We start from the raw sequence: 22518 nt of genomic DNA, 5'->3' as shown, positions 1-22518 counted from the left end.
CCACGATCCGCCTGCAGGTGTAAGGATGATAACTGTAGCCTCCGAGATCGGGGGATACACTGGGGGTTCAAAGAGATTGCCATTGGACAAACCGTTACTTTCAGATTTATTCTGATGGGCGGGAGTTTTCAATGGATTGAACCGAGATTTCCGTGTCTGGCGCCTTTGAGGACCAGCTTTGGGCTGTGGTGTTTCGCGGCGACTGAGCGATCGAGTTGAATTCTGCTTAATGGCCGTACCTTCAGTTCCATATGCCAGTGATGACCGAATCGTCGCCATTTCTACATCCCTGACTTCGTGAACCGGAGGGGGGGGTATCGGATCTACCACCATTGTCTCCGTCGTTGATTGTGGGTTGCCTTTAGTGACAGCTGGATTGGCAATTTCACCTAGCTCTTCCATCAGGTCGCGCTCCATTCTTTCAAGTTCACTATCGTTTTCACTTGAATCTGTAGTTGATTCGGACGAATCCCCACTGAGATCACCCATATCTAGATCGCCATCTACGTTGCCCGAGTCACTACTCTCTTCCAGATCAAAAAAAGCACCGATCACGGATCTTCGAACGAACAAGGACGTGATATCATGGCCCTTCTCAGGGGATTCCCTCAAGACCGGAAGTTTGAGGTGTTGGCTATCATTTTGGTAAGATCTGGAGAATTGCCGCCCGCATCGTCTCTTTAGCGGCACCCCGAGGGTATCAGTGGTCATTTGTGCGGCCTGGGAAGGTTTCAAGCGAGGTCTTGCTGCGCGATACATCTGAATCAGAGATTGAACAAATTCCTTAAGCTGGTCGGGCTCATATTCGAAGAAAGGAGGCTTTCTGGCCAACAACAGAGAGTTCCGTGCATGCTCCTCGTCCGGGTTCGAACACAGTAGCTTCTCGATCTGTGGGGAGACAAATCCCAACCTTTTAGCTTCACTTGCGAGCTCGTGCCATTTCTTCTCATCTTTCAGCTTGGGCTGTTGCCGGCACTCGTCTTCTTCCAGCATCGGGGACTCCTTTGATAACTCAAAGATGTTTGACATGATGTGAAGGTATAACAGCAGAAACGTCCTGGAGAAACGCTTGCGAGCCTTACTATCTGGAAGACTTGCCGAATACGCAGCTTGTCGTATCGTCGTCGCTGTCGTGTTTGGCATGAATAGGTCTTTCATTATGAGGGCACATGGGTGTAGATATTTGAAATCCAGCCTGAATGTGTATAACGACGGAATAAGGCGATCTCCCTGCCTCAAGTTTTGAAGGATTCTCGGCTTCTCTTCGTCCGGCATATGGCTGAAGATGATGCCTTGCTGAAGGGCACCAGTTACATATTCATCATCTTGTTTTGAGATGCCCGGGACACGTAATTGTAAATGTTGCACGGTGTTATGGTCTATAAACTTGAGCAAAAGTTTATTTTCGACAATCCTCAGGTATTCCGTATATATTCCAGTGAGATAATGCACTAATTCCTTTCATATCACATAAGCATCAATCAATTAGGTCGAGGAGGAGACAGCATACCTCATCACTCCTGATCGCTAGCATCTTGTGCAAAACGCCGATCTTGAATCCATCATCGTCAATCCAAAGGCCAGGAACCTCATGAAGATTGTATAAGGCTTGATTTAGACTCTCCTTTTTCAGGACCCGACGAGCGATGCTTCGTTTACTGCATGTCAATCTGGCCAGCCATCGTTTCTCACCGTGAGTACCTTTAAGACGGTGATGATGCTGCACTTCCTTGAAAATATAGCCATCCGAGAAGTTGGCTGCATTGTCAAACTCGTATCTCAGAGCTTTTCGGGCTTCCATAGATATACCTAGAAGGTTCAGCGTCCGTTCTGATGCTGTTCGATAAAAAAACCAACTTATGTCGTAGAGCTCCACCGTCCACCATTCGGTGCTCTTCAAAAGTTTGGCAGCCTCAATACGGTGCAGGCCTTGTAAACCGAAAATCTTGACGTCGGCAGGGACTGAAAGAAGAGGCGGCACCTCCATCGGGTTTTCCAGCAAAGAATGAAGTGAAGTATCTGATACATTAACAAGATGTTCAAGAACACGGCGCGACATGATTGCCGGAAGAAAATTCCGGCGCTCCAGCGGCCGACATCCTTCCTCAAGGAATATTTGCCGCATCCTTTCCACTCGTTTCTTTACTGGTATCTTCTCCTCGTAACCCAGAGACGTATCGAAGTCTTCCTGCTCAGGAAACACAACTCGTTGTATGGGCACGCGAGCTGTGCCGAGGAATTTGGCAAACGTTTCAGGAGCAATGCAGGTATTCATTTTGAAGACTTGGAGCTTCCCGACTGCAGTCGCTCGCTTGTCTGTCATTGAATCTAGCCAAGGAGGGTCGTTGCGTGGCCGATCATTAAGTGCTATGCGGAGTACTGAAGGCCATTTTCGGCCTTCCAGGAGCCAAATCAGGCTTGGAGGTATCGAACCAGATATAAACATTGAAGCAGTCGGCTTCTATAGAGCAATGTTGTCCTCAAATCAACTAATACAAAAGACAATGGCTAAATTAGAGCGACACACACTTTTTATAGATGATGAAGCTGAGGCAGAAGGCTGCTTTGTTCTTAACCGCGGGGACATCCCCAACTCAAAAAACCGCAAAACTTTGGGTCGAGCGGAGGCCCATGGGGCAATTGCACTCCCGAACCCCTACGGTCCCCAGAACCACGCTCTCGTCCCTGTCTTTGCAGGCTCACCATGGAATCATTATGAGTGCAAGTTTGTCGTAGAGTTTGGAACCGAGAGACAAGTTGTCAAAAGCCGCAAGTCGTCAGCCAGGTTCATGATTAGAACCATCTGTGGTTCTGGAGCAGAAAAACATCTGGTCCATGTGCGCAGCATCCATCATCCCTCTCTCGAGCGTGTGGAAGAAATTTTCGACAGTTCTGAAGGTCTGCATATTGTCTCCGAGTACCTAGCAGTTTCTCTTCTGCAGATTTACAGGTCTCCTGAGTATCCAACGGAGCCAGAGCTGAGCTCGATCCTCAAACAGGTGAGTCGAATCATATTTTGTTCAACTCATCTAATACGGTCAGACATTGGAAGGGCTTGCATTCTTACAGTCCAAGGAACTCATTTATGAAACTTTCTCGTGCGCAAACATTCTTTTGAGCATTGACGGTCAGCTCAAAATATCCGACTTGGAAAGGTGTACTTATCGTGGGGACGAGGCTAAAATGATACACTCGTTCGGTATCGTCATGAATCGCCTCATGGATAAAGAAAGGGTAGGGGACCGAGAAGTCGGCTTGACTCAACTTCGGAGATGGTCGGACCAGGCGGCTGATATGCTTGCAATGACCACAGCAACAGACATCAAATTTCTTCTGAATCATTCGTTGCTAGAGAAAGCCTGCAAAGAAGATCTCAAGTTCCTAGTGACGTTTGCTACAATGGCAGCCAGGATTGATTATGATGTGCCTTGTCGGGCATATGGCTCTGGTGTACGCTAGTGACCGGGGTTGCTTTAGTGCTGTGGTGACCGGCGTTGGACGCTTAATGACAAGCTAGGGAGCCCTGTATTTTATCAAATTCTAGGCGCACCTAAGAACTATTAAAGCAAACCCTTCCCCCCTCCATCTCATACTGTGGTGGTTGCCCTTCTTTACAATTTCAGTCACACCACAAAGCTAAAATCACAACAATCCAACAATGGGAAAGCCGAAGGACTATTTTGAGATTGCGAGAAGCCGCCATGGAGACGCTAAGCCGGATATTATCAACGGCAATTGGGTCCCACCGAGAGTTGCTGCGAAAACTCGGAGGGACTACGAGCGTGCGTTGGGTCTTTGGTATCAGTAGTAGGTTTCTCTTCCAAACCACCGCAAGCCTAAGCCTCTAACCCAACGAAAAAAGCTCAAGCGACGTTAAGGAAACCGCTGATATCAGCAATGTCGAAGATCTGAAGGACTTCATGTTACAATTGGGAAGGGGCATGAATGGTCTTTATCTAGACACGCCTGACCCTAGCTCGCTTTTACACCGGTGGAAACTCTTCTCAGCAGCCGTACGATGGAGCACAGGACACCGTCTCGAACCACGGACTTACACTATCATTCACAACGTAGGAGCAATTGCACATCTAATGAGTCCTTACTTCAGCTAACCGGGAGCATTCTGGAAGTTCTGCCGCACTGAGTTGCCCGAAGAACTCAAGTGTCGGCAGTCTCAACCACCGCGGCCAAGGCGACAAGCAACGAATACTCATTTCGGGAATCTCGCCATGTCACACTGGAAGTATGACTACACGCTGTACTCCCAGCCCAGCTTCAGGATCGACTTTTGGGCATATACGCAGCTCCATACTTTCACCTCCGCCCGCGTCTCAGATTACAGCGAATCCTCAGCTAGGGCAGGCAGCCGTGTGGGATTGTATTTCAAAGTATGTTACTACACTCCGCGTACCATCTTCGCCAATCTAACGAGGGCTCAGGATGTACGTTTCGGTCTCTTCAGGAACGAAGAAGGCGACGCAGAGTTTGCGATGGAGTCCCAGAAGCAGTTGAAGGGGAAACAATGGGACCCTCGAAAGCGGTAATACCCCCTCCCGCGAGTTCTCGCCTAAGGTATCAGCGCTGAAAATCACGATGCGATAGGACGAAATCGACTTTACACGAAGGTCTGAGATCTGGGGACTTCCCTCTCTGGCGAAATCCTATGTTATTTTTCGTCGCTAAATTTATTGCCATGGGGGCATTAAAAGGCTATGCTACAGTGGACGAACTTCTCGAAATCAAACCGCCAGGTGTCAAGACGAAGGCGAAGGTGCTCCATTGGAATGATGATTTCCTGAATTCCCCAGTTTTTGCTTCGAAGACTGGGAAGATACGTTCGTCTAACTCTCTGAGCAATGAATTAAGAAAAGTTGGTCAAAGGGCGGGATACGCAGAGCCACCGACATTTCATGACCTCCGAGCCGCTAATCTTTATGCTATTGGTAAGGACCCTCCTGTGACCAAGCGAACTTCGAGCGCTAAGTATTATGCCAGACTCAAACCAGGCGTATAGCGATACCCAAAGAATGCAACAAGCCGGCCATGACGATCCCAGAACCTATGGCGAACATTATGCGCCCAACAATCCCGGTATCGACGGTCAAGGAACCTACTTTGGCGACGCTGTGCGCGACTTGGGCAAGCTTTTCCACGACTTGGAGATTATTTATAATCCGACGCAGTTTCAAACGCTCCCTGCGCGGGAGTTACAGACCGTTATGGAAAGTGACGAATATAGGCGACTACAGAATGAGCTGGACAGACAACGTCGTGCGGGTGCAAGATCTGGGGAGACAAGAAATCTACGGTTGCAGCAGGGTGTCCTCGTCGCCAAAGCGCTACAAAAACTCCGCTTGAAGGAAACCGAGAGCCGACATGATACGTCACATTTGTACGAAGAGGACGTCGACAGCACTGGCAGCGATCGAGAGCTTCTTTGCGCACCGATTTCCACCGACAGGCTCAGCCCCATAGTTCCTGAGCGATATTTTTTATCCCGGCTTCTTTTCGAAAAGGCAACCTTGAGAAGCGACACAGGGAAAAAAGCTTTGGAATTGCTCGTTCAACTTTACAGAAAACCCTCAGAAACGAGCGCTCGCCCGGGTTTAGACAAGCATGAGTGCAAGCGTCTAATAGGGCAAAAGAACGAAGCACACATGTACCAATGTCAGAAACTTCACTTTGAAGACACCAAAGGTTTCGGCGAATATTGTTTTCTCTGCAACAAGTGGATTTGGGAAAGTACACTATGGACGCGACATTGCGAAGAGCATATCGAGATGAGAACTCTGCCGCTCGAAGTCAGCTGGGCGCGAATTCAAGACAGAATTCTGCCAGGAATGTGTCCTGAATGCCTCGGCAATAGGGATTTGCCAGCGCCTGAGAGATTCTTACAGTTCATCGTCAAAAAGGAGTGGGAACAGCATTTGGACAACCATGAGGGTACTTCGGGGCGGGAAATGTCCTCCTGTAGCCATCCGCGTTGCGAGCTGACGGAATTGGAATCAGAAACATCTTGGAGGTATCATCGACAAGATGTCCATCGAATTTCTTGGTGTGGAATCCGTAAGCGAAAAAGAGCAGTTGAAAGTGGCTCAGAAGCGGCAGCTAAAAAAAGCCGGGTTCTGCAAATAATCATCGAAAAACCAGTGAAACTGAAATAGATGGGTGAGGCTTGGATCCAGGCAGTGTGCCGAGTCTATTTTCAGGCTTTCATGAACAGAACATGTATCTAGTCAAATTTGGGGTCGCACATAAAACCTTTCATCATTCTCGGTACGAGTACGCGTTACATAGACCAGAAACATGATCACCACTCAGAGACAAAGTAACATTGAGAGAGGCGAATGGAGGCAGAAGTGTCGAGTGAAGCTCGCACGTCACATAGGTATGGCTATACAGTCGAGACTACCGCATGGTTGATCTCACTAAGTAATTCCAGAGGAGCGCACAGGCATCCAGGTTAAACCGGAGCAAGTAAGACTCAACCCATCCAAGGACGATGGGTATTGCTGGGAGCTTTTGAATAGCGATCATGCCTTTCTTTTTGCCAAAAGCTTGAGTAATCAAAGCATCAACGTCTACAAGGACTTATGCAATCTAGCTGGTAAGGTTTTCGAAGCGGTGCCGACAGACGAGCATAGAACTTTGTCTTCGAACTTTCCATTCGTCGATGATTCCAGGATCTCTATCGCCTCTTCGAGGACCAATTCTCTTCAGTCGGCGAATACGGCATCTTCTGGGAGCTTCACCTCCCGCATCCACGAGCTAGAAGTCCAAAACCAGTATTTGGCCCAACAAGCCTCTTTGCTTAAAACTCAGCTAGACTCGGAAGTCAAGTTGAGGCTAGAAGTTAAAGAAAAGCTTGATCTATCTTACGAGCGGCTTCAAACAATTGTAGAAGATTTGCAGAAAGCCAACCGAAGGGCCAGCTATTTTGAGAAGTCGGCTTTAAAATACTCCCAAGGAGTGGCGGAGCTTTTCCCAATTATAACAGATTTACAGGGTAGCGGTACTTTTACTAGTGATGGGTTTCTTTAATTAGCGGGGCATAATTATCATAACTGCGACCACTTGCATTCTATCTAGTATTAAAAGCCTGCCAGTGTCTGACTTTACTGACTTGTAAATCCTCCCTGATCCCCATTTATAACGCTGAGATGAAAACTAATCAACTGCTCTTGCTCCTGCTCTCCTTCACTCTGTTGATTGGATACACGAGCATACTTGTATTTTCCATCACCAGTCCTACCGTGACTGACGCCGGAATTGCAACTGTCAGCTTCAATCTCTCCCAAAGAAGTCCACCCGAGGAAAGCCTACAACTCCATTTGCAAGTGCCAGAGATCTTCAGTGAAGCTTCTCGAGCACTTGCAGCTTTACCCACTCAGGTTTCTGAGCTCGTTACGCAGGCTACCCAAGCATTAGGCGCTCTGCAATCATTCCCTGCGGAATTGACGATTGGAACAGAAAGATTGTGCCTCAAAAGGCCTGCTGAAAAATGTCTCGATGTTTCATCAACCGCCTCAGCATTTCAGATCAGAGGCTTCTCGGCAATTCCTCCGATTCCGGACGTATCGAAAGTCAATATACGCCTTTTTCTCATATGTACCATGATCTTGCTCCTCATTTCATGCACAACACTGATGTTACTCTCTACAATACAAAACAAGTTGATTTCATTCAGTTACGTCAACTTTTCTATTAGAATACTTCCAGGTTTGCTTAGTTCCATTCCGATGCTTATCATTACCTTTTTCCTGGGGTTTCTTTCGGGTAAGGTTCGAGATTTGACAGCCGTCGATGTCCAATACGGTTCGGCACTACGTCTATTCTTAGCCGCACTAATTTTAGCTGTGGTCTTGGGTAACACAATCTTCTGGAATCCTTATTTTAAATCCAGTGATCAGCTCTTAGAGAGGAAATAAATACACGGTCTGCTGTCATAACATTGAATCAGAACACTTCGTAACACTCTGAGCTTCCATTATTCATGCTCGACTTTGGATCGTATGTTCAACATGAACAAGCGAACGGAAAACTTGATTGACGAGCTTCTTGAAAGACTTCAAGACATGCAACACATGGACGAAATGCAGTACATAGATCGACTAAACAACGAGAGGGCAATAATCCTCCATGCCACATACATCGAACGCCAGAAATTAACAGTCCTCATTTCATTCTTGCAGGAAGCTGAGAGACAGGTGCAAGTCTTGCATTCAGTGGCGGAATCATTTAGTGCTGAGAAGCTTATCGCTGAGAGAACCTGGCTGGCATACTGGGGAATTTGCGATTATCCTGAAAGTCTCGTTTTTGAAATGGAATCCTTATCATGATTGTTTTCCCTATAGCTCTCACTGAAGGAGCTTTTTCGGAGAACGTTTTGAAGATGCCCTGGGTTATAGAGCAGACCATGTAGCTCTTGCACGATCTGCCTGAATTCGATGTTGAGTTTCTCGGTGCTAGTTGCCCATTCGTGAAGAGAGATAATATACGATTCTTGCTTGTTCATGAAGGTTTCGAGTGTTCTGATCCGATAATTCTGGTCATCGACAATTTCTTTTAGACCTTGAGTTTCATTTTCAAGCGACTTGAATCTATCGGACTGCTGCGAGGTGGCCTCGCAAGACTGGCAACATATATATCCTGGAAACAAAGCGTTGAAATCGAGGATGTCTTGATATTGGATTGAAGGATCAAGATCCTGTTGAGTGAAGTCTTGCGATTCCACAGTTGTCCAATCGATATCCGTCAGAGGGTTGACGATGGATTCGGCCCCACAAGTGTTCTTCGGACCTAGGTCGGAACTTTTAAGGAGCCATCTCGGGTCTATGAAGAGCTGTTCAACGCTTGAAGGCGGATTTTCGTTCTTTCTCGACGTTTCCAAATGATAAGGTTCGTTGAGAGGGAGGATTTGTGTCTGCTTTTCGTTCTCCATTCTATGATCTCCGTATGTAGATTGTAGATACGGATATGAGTTGCTCAACCGGCCCATCAGCCACAATTGGACTTATAGGGCTTTTAAACGCTATGGCGACATATGAGATACATTACTATCGCGTTCGAATCTATTGTTAGAAACACTTGAGTTTCTCCTATTTGTTGTTTTAGGTGGGGTTGGAAGGCGGAGTAAATAAAGGGCTATGTTGTTGGAACCTTTAGGTGTCACGCGCGGAATGCTACCTCTTGAACAATCTAAAAATATTCTGGGCTTCGCATTGGCCAAAACTGCAAAGGCCGTACACCTTCTCTTTATAGCGTGTTGCGCACCCTTTCTTGGTCTATTCACTAGCGTCCAGTGACATTGAGAAAGCTTTAGAATTCGATTATAAAAGTATAAAAATCGTGAGACTATAGAGATTGAAATGAAATTTTTAAGCAAGTGTCCCTGAACGCAGATCGAATCCATTCGCGCAATGTCGTCGCCTTATTCTCAGTCTTCTTCTTTGCCTCATGATGTAGGTACAACCGCCCACAATACCATACGGGATGCGACTGAGTAGATGCTGATTAGCAGACCACCCTCACGGGATGTCTCGAAGGCCTGAGTGCAGGAATGTCCAGCATCCCATTTGCGGATGCTTTCACCTATCATTTACGTCATCATTTACAGGTGACTGAGCAAAATGCAATTGCATTTAACAGCACGCTATTTCAGTTCTCTCTGTCTCTGATGGAGCTCCAGAGAACACACCAAAAGATGAGAGATGACGAGCAGAAGCACGCTATGGCTATGAGAGATTGCGAGGAAAAACATTCTCAGTTGGCTCAAGACTATGGCAACCTTTACTTGCGGTTCTGTCGGTCGCTTGACAATGAGGAGAGGCTGCAAAGGCAGCTAATGGACTTACAAAGAGAGATGGACATGAAAGAAGATGTTATAAATTATTTAGTCCAAAGTGCAGAGGGGATAGAGAGAGATATTGTCTCCACAGAAGATACACAAAGGTCTGCCTCTGCTTAACTATAGCTTTGACAAGAAACCTATTCTTAGATCATAGCATTTGCTCAATCCAATTCAGAATTTCTATAAGAATAGCCCCAAATTCTTAGTGAGCTCATTTGACTCTCAGGCTTCAACTATCAGATTAAGATGACTCCAGAAACCGCTAGATTGTCCGCAAAGTCCAGAAAGAGATTCAAGTCTTTGCAAAAGAAATGCTGGGAGTACTCAAACATACCACATAAGCGAGTTGCACTTTTTGTCTACGACGATGAGAAAGATGAATGGAAAATTTACAACTCTTGGAATGGACAAGACTGGCCTCCATCTCTAGAAGCTATAGTGAGTGTCTCAATGACCTTGAGAATCCCACGACTAATTTCTTCCAGATCAAGCAGAAGCCAAAAACCGCCATTACTAGAAAGGAAAGCTACAGCCGTGGACCTCGGTTGGAGTCTAAGCATCCAAAACAATTTCGAGAGCCCGATCCCGGTGATGTAGCTCTTCGGCTCGAAAATTTGGCTGTTCCTAGGGTGCCTCGTATACCTGGATAGGCACTGGAACTTGTGTTATTTTTTGAATGCTTGACTGTTCGTATATTCAGTAACGCGCAAGTTTCTTATTCATTTTAGATCAAGCTAAACAGTTATTTGCACTGGTGCAGGTCCAGCTAAAGCTACAGAATCGAGAACATAAACTTCGTCCGGCTTTTCCGTAGTTAGCAAGGCTAGTGCCCATCCTTTGATGCCGTTGGGGAAAGTAACATAGCCAGTGTTGGGTGCACTTTGTACCAGCTTAGTGTAAACGAGCCCTAGTTGTTCACTGATCCATGCAATCCACAGGTCATTGCCGGACAAATTCTCGTCCCAATGAAAGAATATCTCCTGTTTTTCCATATCAAATTCAATCACTTTGAGTTCTGGAAGACGCTTGATAGCTAGCTCAGAACATGATCCAGGCAAGATAAACGGCCTCACGAGGCTGTATGCTAATTTGGCACTGATCGGGAAGACGGAATCGGAGAGGGAGCTACTGCACTGAAAGGTGCATACATCGGATTTGCCAAGATTTGGGCTTAATTTATGCAAAAGCCCTAAACGATAGCCATTCGCTACCCTGGATGCGAGCTCGCTGGCCGCTAACAGGTGATCAGTTGCATTGCTTTTGTCTTTATACTGACAATTCGACTTGTAACCCAAGCTGGCGTAGTCGTGATCTAGTAGTTTCTGCTTGTTCTTTTCCTGACGTCAGCTGAGTCTATCAGTTGCTCAAGCATCTTTACCTGTATATGAATATCTATCTCCGGATAGTCAGGGGATTTTTGAGAGATCGCTTGAGCTTTTAGCAGAAAGTGCAGGGAGACTTCGTCGATGAAATTAAGCAACTGCAGCTGAGGAATCCATGTAGCAGTAATGTTTCCCCCATATAGTTGATGTAGCTGCTCGGCGACTCCTGCGCCCGCAAGCGCGAGAATGATGAAATGACGCATACTCATGATTGATACAGAACAACTATGTCAACATCGGTTCTTTGGGAGACTGGTTAGCTACTTATATACAAACTGCATTTAGGGCTATTATTGGGAGATGGCCGGAGTCAGAAATGCGCCGCGTCGATAATGGACTACTAAGTACCTTAGTACTTTATGTATCTAAGAATAGAGGTGCGTTTCCCCTCCAGCCCCCACCCCACACCCCCCACGAAGTATACTCATCCGCACCCGATGCTAAACTTAATAAATCCTATCCTACTTGAGCTTCAATGATCATAGCTCCTAGAACGAACCGTCTCGGGCTTTGGGCCAATAGGTGGAGGGCGTGCATCTTCGGATAACTCGCGGTAATACCTTTCACAAGGGACCGTAGTCTCAGCCGACAGCTCGCACGCCTCTCTAGGTAATGCCGAGCTTTGAGTGGATGTTATATTGTTATCAGTGTATGTATCGCATGGTGTTGACCAGTAGTGATGATGTATGTGGATAACTGTGTGGGTAGTTGAGCACCGTCGACAGATGTCTCGTTCATGGAAATGTCTAGTCCTGTGTGAAAGCTCTCTGTTGACAACGCGATACCGCCGCTCGCCGCAGAACAGACACCTATATGCATACTTGAACGACATTTTCTCTCTGGTTTCTAACGTGTATTGAGATCTAAATGAAGTCCGATACTGCCTTCCGCCCACAGAAGATATAAACAAGTCGCGCTGAAATAGAGGCCGTTTTTGGCCAGAGGTAAAAATAGATTAGAGAAAAGAGTTATTTTCGGTCCATTCTAGTCAAGAGACGGTTGCATACCAGATATTTAAAGAGAGCAGAACCCAGAGAATCGTCCATAAATCCGTGAACCGCGTTCGCGAACTAAGATGTCTCGATGTCCCTGCTGGATTTGGGTGTCGAAAGAGCCTGCATCATATTTCACGCTTTCAAGATCATGCCGCCTACAAATGCTAATGGATTCCAGATTGGCATCTGATTTAAGTCCTGGCCTTGCAATTATTATTGGCTGCAAAGACAAGATCTTGCGGAGACAAAAGCAGGACAGTCTTTGCCTTGAGCTGGATCAAGGGCTACTCATAGGCACTGCTCCATCACGCCCCAGAACCAAAAGAAGTGCCTGGGCCAAGTCTTGCTGTGAGGTGCAATCACAGAAAACATCGTCTTCTCATCAAAGTTTCCGCCATGCTGAGGATATTTTATATTCGAAAGTTCTCCACCCATTTACGGATGTATTTTGCTTTTTTGCATACGCGCTCCAAGACCTTACGACGATCGCTTGCACAATAGCAAGATGGATGGGCTCTACGGATGCCAATTCACCGGCTCGCCCAGCGGTAGTAATTATTCTTGCGTTTCCAGTCATGAAAACAGCTGCGGGAAGAGCTTTTCACGGCGCCTTTAGTCGGGAAACAAATTTGAGGTTTAGTAACGCCTTCTCGGGCGTAAGCTTCCGTAACATACAAAGCCGAAAACAATACTCTCAATTGCGATCTTACCTCCTAGAAGCCTCCAAAGAGACCTTGGCCGTTCGAAAGGAATTTCTTATCGCTTTCTCGTCGAAACACTTTGCGAGTCTTTTTGAGATTGCTTTTGAGGAGATCTCTAAAGGTAAGGATAGTAGGTTCGATTTGGTCAAGGCGTCAAGACAAAAGGCTCCCGTCGTTTCAAATTTGAGTCATCACTTGGGACATTTTACAGACCTGTTCAGTGAAAGGCAGGAATTAATAGGCTTTGCCGCGAAGTCAATTGCATCTTGCCTAATACTTGATCACTACTTCGCGGATATGCATTTGTTTGAACCTCTCACGGTCTTTAACACCCTATACAAGGACGCATGTCTAAATATCGGACGAGACGCTTCAAAGGACAGCTGGGTTCACGATGGTTCCTTGTTAGGTTCTGTGGTTGCCAGAATCTCTGAATACTTTGCTGAGATTTTCAAGGAACTGGCAGAGGGTGCCAATGCTGTGGCTATACATCGCAGAATCTATCAAGATTTCCAGCCTTATTGGCTGAAACTGAAAAGTAACAGAACTTGCCTCGCCTGCCTCACGAGACCGCCAGAACACTATCTCTCATGCGGTCACAGTGTGTGTAGTCGCTGCGTGGAGAACTTTGGTACCAGCTACGCGAATGACCACTTACTCTATCTTTACAAGGAATGCCTCCTATGCCAAGCGGTCGTGGATTTTACACTTCGTGCATCTCCGCCGACTGCAGGTATCAAGATATTGAACGTGGATGGTGGAGGAGTCAGAGGCATAGTCTCCTTAGACATTTTAGAGAGGATTATGGATAAGGTCGATCTCCCAATCCCTATCCAAGAACATTTCCATCTAGCGTACGGTATTAGCGCAGGTACGTTGTTTCTCGCGATCAAGAAGACGGCACTGACCTTTTCCTAGGAAGTCTTATTGTAGGAGCTTTATTTATTAATGGGTGGTCTGTATCAAAGTGCAAAAAAGTCTTTGAGGATCTGGCGCGTATTGCATTCAAGCCACGCCGTTGGAGCATATTTCCATTCCGTGCAATACAGAAAATAGCAGCCGTAATTGCATACGACAGTATATATCCATCTAGAAACATGGAGGTCGCTCTTCAAAACGTTTTTGGAGGGAAAAGGCTTCAAGATGTTTCCTACGCAAACAAGATCGGCGCAAAAGTCGGGATCGTTGCTGCAACTGTCACAAAGCCATCGATATTTCTGTTTACGAACTACAATGGCGGCATGAATGAAGACGAAAGCTCAGGTAAAGACTTTATAGAAAAAAAGTTCACTGGAATCTTTCTCACCTTTTCAGGGTATACTCTTCCGACAAACTGTGAGAACGTTGACTTTTGGGAGATGTGAGTAAATCGCCTTCCTTGTACTCTCGTCATTGACTCTTTATAGTGCCAGGAGCAGCACTGCAGCTCCAGTGTAGGTTATAAGTCAAACCCCCCACTTCCTGGCACCCCCCTGTTTCTGGCACCCACAAAAACGATGGGATCACAACCCAACCTCCTCATTACTATTAACTATTGATCCTCAACCACACCCACTACAATACAACTGCCAGCCTCACTAGGGCATTCAGAGTCGCTGGATTCAGCCGTAATAACCTCCTTTTCACCCGCTTCGATTTGAGCCCGATGGATATCCCTGATGTTCGCAAACTTCGTGTTGGGATCGATCTGAACAGTCTTCCTCTTCCTAACTGCAGCGTTGGTAACTTGAGCCCTCAGGTGAGCCAGCTGCTGCTGGGCAGCTGCCAGTTGCCAGGCCTGCTCTGTGAAGCCTTTTTTCACCTTCCTGAACAGCAGCCGTTGAGTGCTGGTATCATTGTCGAGTTGGGTGTATAAGTGCAGTTGACCGCTGAGCTCTGCCAGCTTCCTGGGTGTCGACCAGACCACTGCAGAGGAAGCAGAATCCCATGGCTCAACAGGGGTAGTTTGTTGACCATTATGGCATCGCTTTTGCCCCGACTGGTTGGTTTGGGTGTGGTGGGCTTAGCAGAAGGCTCAGGTAATACCATAGGGTTCATCAGGGGCTTAACCATCGCTACAGGGTGTAGACCAGTCCACTTCCAACCACTTCTGATGTTCGAGACTGATAGACCAGCAAGTCGAGCCTTCTGGTAACAGTCCAGGAAGTTCCTTTTACCTATAATGGTAGAGTCGTTCCATTGAGACAAGTAACCGAGCTCCTTCCGATAGGCTGACTTAACAGGGCTGAAGACAGACTGGTCAAGTGGCTGGAGGACATGAGAGGAGTGTGGTGGTAAGAACAGTAAATGGATATTGTTAATATAGCAATTCCACATGAAGTCTGTCGTCGTATGACTCCCATGCCCATCCACAATCAACAGTCGAGCCTCGCCCTCAGCCTCGGGCATAGTCTGTGGGATAAACACCTTCTCTAACCATTCAATGGCAGTTAAGTCTGTAGTCCAGCCATTATCTGTTGCTGTAAACTCCACCCATCGTATGGAACCAGATGTAATGGAAACCACTGTTGTTGGACCGTCTTCCCTTGAAAATGATAAGAGGACGAAGTGCCCTACCCAAGGCTGAGATACACTCAATGATAGAGACCCATGCCCTCGACCCAGGTTGTTTCTTGCGAACAGACGTCGTCTCAGCCATGCCCAGCACTAACCCATTAGCTCCCTGACCCTCGAGGATGCCAGTCTCATCCATATTATATCTGTTGGCTGGTTTGATGTCCTTGATCTCAGGGATAGCAAGGAACTTAAACCAGTTCCTAATGACCTCAGTAGATGCCCCATTAACGCGTCTAGAATCGATGGAACGACTTCTCTGAACCTTAATGATAGGGTTCCTTCTCACGAAGCATAGATCCAGCCTTTTCCTAATGGTTTGGTATCCCCAGCAGCAGCCAGAACTCGCTCTGCGAATTCCTTCACCTGTTGGTGCGTTGGTGCGAGGCCCAGCGAAGCCTGAATGCGAACCCATTGTGCCAGCTTACTCTCCTGGTCAGGAGACAGCCTCTGCCAGTCAGCAAAAGCCACTTTCCTAGTCTGACCACCTTGGAGACGTAGTTGGAGGGTTGATCGTGGTATCCCATACTCCAATGAGGCTCTCTTTTGACTCTTGCCGTTTGAGATGTCCTCGAGAGCCTGACGAAGCTGATCTTCGGTATATTGAGGCATTAGATATAGAAGAAGGTATGTGCAAAAAATGAGCCCATTTGGACTCGAATTGAAAATGTTGTGATAAAAGGAGGTTGGGGGTGGGCATTGCGTTGTGGTGGATTTTCGCGTTTTTGTGGGTGCCAGAAACAGGGGGGTGCCGGGAAGTGGGGGGTTTGACTTAATCCACGTTCGTGAGTCGCATAGGCTTACCGACTTCAGCTTTTTCCCCCCCCACCATATTGACGGCCTTGGATCTTTTCAAGATCCCGGTATCTCGTCTAATAACCCTAGTTTCTATTCAATCTCGGAAATGCATCGGCTTTATCCAGACTTGACCGATCCTGATTTGTTACTGAATATCGGCAATATGTCTCTCTCGGAAACTAAGAGTATTGCTCAGAAGGCAAAAGGTTGGCTTCAAAGTACATGCATTCCCCGGCTCGGCAGAGCTTTCATGACCATCATAAGCGGCGATACCATATGGAATAACTTCATCTCACAGAAGAAAAAGCATTTAAGGCACAGATATCGACGATTAGATGTGAAATTCCATGGGTCCGAGCCGGGACTTGACGATGTAGCTTGCATGCCGCTACTGAAATCGGTTGTGGAAACAGACAAGAATCTTTTACAGGAGATTGAAGAAATTGCCCACAGAATTGTTTCCTGCCTTTTCTACTTCGAACTCACTCAGATTCCAGACGGAAACGTCGAAGGCAAGATTTTGTGTGTAAGGAAAGCAGTAGATCCTGCGTTGACTGCAATTTACGATAGACTGCGCAGAAACCAAGCAACGTTCATCATCAATAACAATACTGTCGAATTTCGTGAAGAATGCAACATCGATCTATCCGGAAACTTTGAGGTGGTTGTCAAATTGCCTCGTACAGACAAAGTATCAATTTTACTCCAGGAGGCTCAATCTGAGGCTTTCCACATTAGCGGATCTCCCTTTCGAACAGACGACCTCATCGAAAAACAAGGTTTGAGGGCATTCTTCGGCACTGGCCGTCACAAAAGGACTAGAACTGCCTCATGTCTCTCTCAACGACCATCAAAGAAGAGGAAAATTACTTGAAAGAAGATCACAATTCCGTAGCATAGCGATGTTAGTTTCTTCCCTTACTTCTTTCAATGAGGATAGAAACTCCAAGATACATGCAGCTGCTCTCCATGTGTATGCCAAGAGTGCACAGGCCACAACCTGCGGGGAGACAGGTTGCGATCCGTGCACACAGGAGCTGGGATTACGGAGTAATCGCACTCCGTACTCCGTACATGGACGAAAACATCTCAACACTTTTGCCAATATTCCCACCTGCATGGCTTCTTTACTTCTTAGCCCATTCGCTTGGAAGCAATGTATTTATCAGTTCAATAAGAAAAATTGACCGAAGCTAGTCCTGATCTTCTAAGTATATCCTCCTGCCTTCTAAGTAGTATATTCCAATGATCATGTTCAGTGGTATAGTCACAGTCGGTGAGCTCTGTCAGGCGTGTTCCCACCTGAGCGCCCAAGGTGGGGCGGTATGGCGGTCCCTTTTGTCGGCTCGCTGAATGTTCCGCTCCGAAAACTTTCCACCTCCGTACTCATGCATTCGCAGCCCTTACTTAAGGTCGGGAATTGAAGATGACAACGGGGCAGAGTTTCAACAACGGTCACCTCCGAGCCCACGAATCGACATGACGACACTCCCCACCACGATCGAAGCGGCCCTCGAGAAAGAAGGCAACGTCATCAATCAAGTCTCTTACGGGATTGCGACTGCAAAGCTCTGCGATGAGCTTTGGGAACACAGAGATCGAGTAGAAGCTCTCGTTCGACATCACATGGCTCTGGGAAAGCAAGATAAATGCATCGTGTTGTCGCCGGACCACTGGATTCGAGGTGGCTTTAATGTCTGCGTCATGGTCGACGTGCTATCCAAAAGCTCGTCTAGGAGAGTAGTCTTTCGTTGTCCAATGCCACACAAACTCGCCGAACTCAAGTATCCTGGTAGCGTAGACGAGAAGTTAAGCTGTGAAGTGGGAGCGCATGCATGGATTGAAGCGAAGTGCCCGGAGATTCGCACGCCACACCTTTTTGGATTTGGTCTGTTAGATGGTCGCCATGTAAGTCTCCTCCGTCGGCAGCTGTAGGCCATCGCTAATCGATCAGTTCACCCACGCAACACACATGCCGATTCTTCCTCGCGTCGTCCGATACTGCTGGCACTTGATCCACGACCTGCTCGGACTTCCTTTGCTTTCCTACTACATCTACAACCAACCAGAGCAGCAGCTACACTCAGCATATATGCTATTAGAATATCTTGGTTCTGAGACGGGGCGGATGCTTTCAGACACATTTGATATATATCGAGGCGATGGGGCGCGGAGGCGCAGATTATTCCAAGGAGTTTCGAGGACAATGCTTTCTCTCGCGCGTATCCCGCAGATGCGGATTGGTTCGTTCCGATTCAATCAAAACGGCACAGTCACGCTGACGAATCGACCGCTATCCTGCTCAATGATGATACTGGAGAACGACGACGGGACTAGGACAGTCCAGAAGGACGAGACCTTTGGGTGTACCGACGCCTATGTATCCGATATGCTTGCATTTCACGACCAACGGTTTCTTAGCCAGCCAAACGCTGTCTACAGCGAGGATGATTGCCGTGAGCAGATGGCTGTCAAGACGCTACTCAGAGTATTATCCCGCGATTTCATCAAGAGAGAACTCCGAAACGGTCCTTTTCCACTCCAGCTTACTGACTTCCACGCGAGCAATATCCTGGTCGATGAACAGTGGAATGTCACTGGCTTGATAGACTTGGAGTGGATATGTGCGCTTCCATCAGAGATGGTCACCGTGCCGTACTGGGTGACCGGCTGTGCTATTGACACAATTGAAGGCGAGAGCTTCAAACACTTTGACGTAGTCCGACAAGAGTTCATGGAAATCTTTCGCAAGGAGGAGCAGGCCACGAAAGCTCCGCCCAGCCACTATATCAACCTCTCTAAAATCATGCAGGACATGTGGAAATCGAAGGGGGTGTGGTTTTGGTATTGCCTATCTTCGGTGAATGCGATGTATTTCCTTCTTAGGGCTCATCTAGTACCACCGACATTCCTCTCTTCAGAAGCGGAAAGGGTTCTTTCAACGTTCTGGTCTCGAAATTCGGAGGAGGTTGTTCGAATGAAACTCGCACATAGGGGAGAGTACGAAAAGGAGCTTCGGCAGTTGTTCCATGATGGATAATCGAGGAAGAAGTTCCGGATTCCGTTTGCAAGCGAGCCTAGCAGATGCGGGTGGGTTTCGTCTTCAACGCTAGCCTAATCGCCGCGGCGCGAAGATTCCCCGTCGTCATCCCTTCTTCTCTGCATTCTCCTTCTCCTGCTGTTCCCTCTGTCGCCTGTTGTCGCGTCTTGTCTTTTGGGCACTCTGACCTGAGGAGATCAGGCTAGCCACCTTACTGGCAGGAATGTTGACGGCGACGTTTGCATCCTCAACAACACCGTTGTATTCTCCCGAAGAATGACCATCCTTCTCCTTCTCAGGCATTTTGTTCTTCGCCCGGGGGATGTAGTATTGTTCTTGTTTTGAAATAAGTACTGTAAAGTAGAAAGATCAGATTTAGGAAGGCTCGAAAGGGTTACTGGCACTTGTAACAAGAAAGTGGTTTGTAGCTGGCTAAGAACCCGATTGCTGCGGGGTTATCAGGTGACGAAGCGTCCACCTGCTGCCCAATTGCGCCATTTTTCCAAGGCAGTCTCACTTTCATGGCTACACGTCAATAAGACCCAACTACTGCCCATTCACGATCGGGGGGAACTCAGCTCCTCATCTTGTTTTGATGAGGTGTCTGTCGGTTACAGTACCGCACGTATTTTATACAAAGTATTCCTGACCATTACTCTACTTTCCCAAGGACTAGGAGATCGTGCCCTGACCCCACCTACTGGCGACTACCGGGCCACGTCCATGTAATTTGCCGCTGTCTCGTTTGTACTCCCCTCGAATGACCAGCTAGTCTACAGGGTCATCCATACACGGCGGCGTTCACAACTGTCTATAGAGGACCCTCTTCGATGTAAGTATGCCGAGTCTTGCCGCCGTGATCTTTAGAACATCAGTGCTTCTGGCAGCCGCGATTCGCTTGTCATCGAAGCACTTCTTGGCCTGTATTTGCCTCAGCAAGCAATGTGAAAAAGCATTGAGGAGTTGCATGAGCATACTAAATGTCTCGGCTAACGGAGGTTCACATGTCCTGTGCAATGATTAATCACGTCGTCTCGGCACTAAGGAACTCGGCCTTGTAATGTCCGAAGGGGTTGGGCAGTCTCGGCAGTACTCAATGGGCGGCTCGGGCGGGTACAGAAGCCACATCGACTGCCCGCATTTCTTAATGCGCGCGTGTGGCCTGGTGCACTCAATCCTTTGGTCCGATTTAGCGCCGTGAGAAGTGGATTGCGGCATATGACCGGGGTCCGATTAATCACATCATTTATCCTTGCATCGGCGCCTATTGCCTGCGCCTTGTGCCCAAAGCAGAAGAGGCAGTACCTATCTAAGTACCTTGTTATCGCAGAAACTTAATTCTTGTGGGTCACAAATACAGGCAGTACCTATCCATACCGTCAGGGATCCTATTACTGAACTCCGGTTGGAGGGGGATAGTTCGGACATAGGGTGATAGCGGATCCCGGATAGCAAAAGTAAAGGTACTTATGCAACTAGCCGGTGTTTCATCGTTGACCTTGCAGAGTGTGGCTCTTATGTACTCCGTACGGACTCGAATTGATTGGGTGCGAAGGTGACATAGAACGCTCTGGCCCAAGTCCATGAACTTCCCTAGTATCCGTACTCCGCACCTCTTTGAGAAAGGCGTTGCCAGGATATAAGAGAGGGCCCCTGCACCGCATGCGGGTTTATCACACATATCACATTGTGGAGCCGCTAGCACTCTAGCTCCCAGACTGTCGGGACCAGCCGTCTAAATGAGGACGATCAGACACTCTATTTCTGCTACCATCCATGGGGTACTTTTGCCCAACACCACGCACCAACATGCCTAAACCAAGTACGACTAACTTCGCTTAGAAAAGACAGATCAACTCTTGATATCCGAGGTTCTTGGTTAGACGCGTAATGTGGCACATACGCGGTTTGTGTCATTTCTCGGCATATACGAAGTCCTACGAGTGCCGACTCTAATCGCTGACGAAAGTTACTCTGGGGTCCCTAAGGAGTCTAGTTCGTGACATAATGAGCGACAATCAGGCCTTGGATTGAAGATCTCGCAACCTCGATACGAATCTCTGCATACCTTGCCTTTCTTCCTGAACTTGGATCGGCGGACATTAGTCTCCGATGGTTTTGCTGGAGAAGGAAAGCGTTTGATGCCCCAGGACGCTTCTCGGCATCGCCATTTAGATGCCTCGTCAATCATTCTGACTGATGTGAGACGAACTTAGAAAAGAATGAGGGCTATCTCGAAAGACTTAGGTCAGTGATAAGGTCGTTCTGTGATTCCTTCGTGACAGGGGTAGTGCTCGGGACCGCACTTCTCATTGGTCCCGACCAACACGCTGGCTGCCACAGTGATAAGCCTTTTCCATGCAATCACAAAGGACATCATACAGACACGACTTGGAAGTTAGGAGTGATGTTGTTTCATTGGCTTCAGCGACAGTACGTGTGACTGGAATAGAATCAACAGTCTACCAAAGCTTACACCTAGGCCTGAAAGCTTTTGCCACCACCGCGAATGTCCTGAGTTTGGGCTCGCTCCTGTCAATCTGCTGTTCGCCGTTCACTCCGACCTCCATCAAGAAGTCAAGGGTCTCTTCCGTCGACATGGGAAACCATGGTGCAAAGTAAAGAGGCGTCCGATCACAAGGACTCGTGACAGTGGTCCCAGCCTCATCGAATTGCACTAGGCTCGAGATCACTCGTCGGAGACTGGTGATAGATGCGTTATAGGCTCTGCTCGAGCCCTCAGGCTCCGGAGACATAAGAATTTCCGCAGGCTGCTTTGATAAACACCGTACCAGTAACCATACCAGACTATCTATCAGCTCCTTGTCGTGATGCCCGCTACTCAAGAGGAAAGAGATGACTTTTTCGCGGCCTAAGAGAACAGCAAGCTGGAAGGCCGAAAGAAGCTGCGTGCACTGAAAGCTCATAGCGTACAGCAGATCATTCAGTTGACAAGGAACGGTATCGAGCCAAGATTGACCAAGGAAGCAGTCATAGGGCAATCTCCTCTGAAAATCAAAATGTGACTGCTGTGCTCTCTCAAGCACGCAGAGAGAAATGAAGTCGTCATTGCACTCAGAGATTGCCCAAGCAACAGACCGAGGAATAATGGATTTGGAGTCCATTCTGTAAAGCATTGGCATGCAAATATTGTGAAAACTCCGATTGCAAAGAGCAAGAGATCGTATTGTTTCTTGGT

At 47.5% G+C, this 22518-nt stretch overlaps 1 protein-coding gene across 1 annotated transcript; it reads left to right on the top strand.

Moving 5' to 3' along the window:
* Nucleotides 1-17376: 17376 nt before the first annotated feature.
* HER10_EVM0001176 (Aminoglycoside phosphotransferase) lies at nucleotides 17377-20264 on the top strand. The gene is made up of 2 exons (XM_035470931.1): nucleotides 17377-18187; nucleotides 18234-20264. Exons 1-2 carry the CDS (start codon nucleotides 17633-17635, stop codon nucleotides 19317-19319), a joined length of 1641 nt encoding a protein of 546 aa, XP_035327580.1. The 5' UTR covers nucleotides 17377-17632; the 3' UTR covers nucleotides 19320-20264.
* Nucleotides 20265-22518: the final 2254 nt, after the last annotated feature.

The sequence above is a fragment of the Colletotrichum scovillei genome, assembly GCF_011075155.1.
Source record: "Colletotrichum scovillei strain TJNH1 chromosome Unknown Contig00010, whole genome shotgun sequence".
Taxonomy (NCBI): Eukaryota; Fungi; Ascomycota; class Sordariomycetes; order Glomerellales; family Glomerellaceae; genus Colletotrichum; species Colletotrichum scovillei.
This window is presented reverse-complemented; position numbering and strand designations above follow the sequence as displayed.